Source organism: Montipora foliosa, chromosome 4, assembly GCF_036669935.1.
Source record: "Montipora foliosa isolate CH-2021 chromosome 4, ASM3666993v2, whole genome shotgun sequence".
NCBI classification, from domain to species: Eukaryota; Metazoa; Cnidaria; class Anthozoa; order Scleractinia; family Acroporidae; genus Montipora; species Montipora foliosa.
In genome coordinates this window covers 28,639,515-28,642,014 of record NC_090872.1, presented here as the reverse complement: position 1 = coordinate 28,642,014, position 2,500 = coordinate 28,639,515, and the positions used below count along the sequence as shown (strand labels likewise).

The window sequence follows — 2,500 nt, the reverse complement described above, 5'->3', positions numbered from 1 at the left end:
CGGGGTATAAAATTCTTCCTTTATTTGCGCTAGTCGGGTGGGAATCCCGTCCAAACAGGCTAAAAGGAGCCGTTAATTGCTCTCTGTTTTCAGCGTGGCTGAAAGAGGAGTTTAACATATAACCTTAGCTAAATTTCAGTGCTTTTAGGGGATCGAAATTTGAGCAGGGTGTATAAGAATTCTTATGAGTGCGTTCTAAGTTTGTTTTGTCAGCCCCTTTTTTCTTGTGCTCCAGGTTCTGTTTCCGGTGGCCAGTATGAGAAGACTTGATTTGTGGACTCGTTATTATATTCGTTGGAATCCTACAATGCAGCCTCAGGTACGCAAATTTTGTGTTTTAAGTTTGATGTGTTTCCAAGTCCATCCGTCTTTTCTCTTTTTACTTGGCCTAGTTCACATTAATTTTGTGCGTGAAACTCCGTTGACCCTTTTTCCCTTTCAAGTTTTCCTAACCACGGTTTTCTCCTAAGAAAGTTGCTCGTTCTAACTACAATCTTGGACAAAACTCGTTGGGAAAATGTGACGCTCTAATTGTCTGTGTGATAAAGATTAAATTCTTCCTACTTTCCCCTCTCCCCCCATTCTAGTGTTGGTTGAAACAACGACCAAAGGCTTGCACAGTATTTTGCATCACATTTTCAACATTGGTATGGGGGGAAGGGGGAAGGACCAATATATTTTGTCAGTGGGTGCCAAATGATACTTAAGATAGAATTTTTCCCAAGAGTTTTGTCCAAGATTGTAGCACCTCATGGGCTATGTGTTTCCTTACTGAGTGTAACTGAATGAGGATGATGATGAATTTTTTACTCAACTCTTACTTCTCCCTCTTTCCTCGATGTTTCACATTTTGCGGGTCGCACCAGTTGGCAGTGGTAATCCCATATGCGATCTTGTTAGCCATGAGTTTTCTTGAGATGACTTTGCAAACTGCTTCAAATCATTTTTGTATTGAAACTGGACAGTTCGTTACATCATCCGAGGAACAGACATACTCTTACATTAGGTCGGACAAGGATCAAGTCCATTGGCAACCAATCTCGTTCGTTTGAAACAACAGTGGTTGTCAATGGTTACAAAAAGTGACCTTCACTACGAGTGCGCATGAATTGGAAGTCGACAGAGTCCGTGTTCTTGGTGCTGACCAAAAGAAAAGCGGACTCTGGGGATGAAATTCATTGGCAACGGAAGAATATGTTTAATTGGTTAAGAGGATAACCTCATCTCAAAGAACAACATTTGGTGTTACATCCACATTCCTTTTTTGAATTTTCGTTTGAGCTAACGGCTTAACAAATATCGGGAAATGTGCTAACAAGGTAGTTATAAAGAAACGAGTAATCGAACTAGTGATCCGAAGGTCATGGGGTCAACTCCTGCAAAGCACTCGGTTTATATCGGAGTATCCCCGAGACGGCATCGAAACAATTTCTTCATTTTAACAACCCGAGTTAACATTTGTCATCCCCTTCATAACAAGGCAGATACAATACTTAAAATAGTCACTTTCTGTAGCCGAAAGACCGAGCACAGGTGCACATCAAATGAGGAAGACTGCAAATCAAATGTTGGGGATGAGAGAGAGGAATCAAAGCAAAGAGAGAACCAAGATATTCATTAATATATTGTTTGATGCAAAGAGATTGCAGGAAAGCGAGAGCTCTCATTACAGCACCAACCAAGCTCCGCTTTCCGTTTAGTTCGGTTTTGACTTTTTAAACTGGTCAGTTACAAATTAGAACTTGCCTAGTTTTTTTACGTTCATTATTCTTGGCTAAAAGAACGTTTTGAAAAAGGAGCATGCAATTCACCTTTCTTTACAGGAGTCAGAGGAACAGAGAAGCCGAGAATTGCATTATCTTTGCGAACAGGTATGTCAAGATAAATCTTCAGCGAAGTTTTCTGTTAAAGCAATGTGATGGAACGAGTGCCATGACAATTCGGGTATCTACTTTTCAATGAACCAAGTTTACGAATACAGGATTCCAATCTTAAACACAATAGTCCATCTCTTCTTTTCATACCTTTCTTGACAACGAAAAAAGGTCAAGAAGTGTCGGATTGTCCAAAGGATGTGAAGTTGAAACTGGTTCTGATTTTGAATCTTGTGTTCGAGGGAAGATTTGAAGGTCGGTAATAGCTGAAGGGAGAAAATATCAAGAACGGAGGTTGAAGCCATGTACAATCAGAGGGACGTAGGCCTGAGAGATTTTATGGCTTAAAAGTGACTTTCGAGGCATTAATATGACTTTCAACATTTCTCCTAAAAAAAACCACGTGGAATCAGTTATAACTCAACAAAAAAGAATTTAGGGAAGTATCAATTTAAACTGAAAAAAGTACTGCTGTTTGCATGAGGAAGTGTTAAGCAAAAACCGCACCATCTAAATAATGCCACTGTGCAAAAGCCGCCACGGCCGGACTGAAGTCTGAAGTCTTGGTATGACATCAAGCCATACCTTCGAAACTCGATGCATGGTGTGCTTACTTTTCTGATTTA

General features: G+C 40.2%; 1 protein-coding gene across 1 annotated transcript in view; it reads left to right on the top strand.

The window, feature by feature from the left end:
* The window catches only part of LOC138000528 (myotubularin-related protein 2-like), a 31,687-nt gene that overhangs the window by 28,269 nt on the left and 918 nt on the right, over positions 1-2,500 (top strand). Inside the window, exons 23-24 of the mRNA XM_068847013.1 lie at positions 236-319; positions 1,824-1,871. Coding sequence (XP_068703114.1) covers positions 236-319; positions 1,824-1,871 — 132 coding nt within the window. The remainder of the gene's footprint in view (positions 1-235; positions 320-1,823; positions 1,872-2,500) is intronic.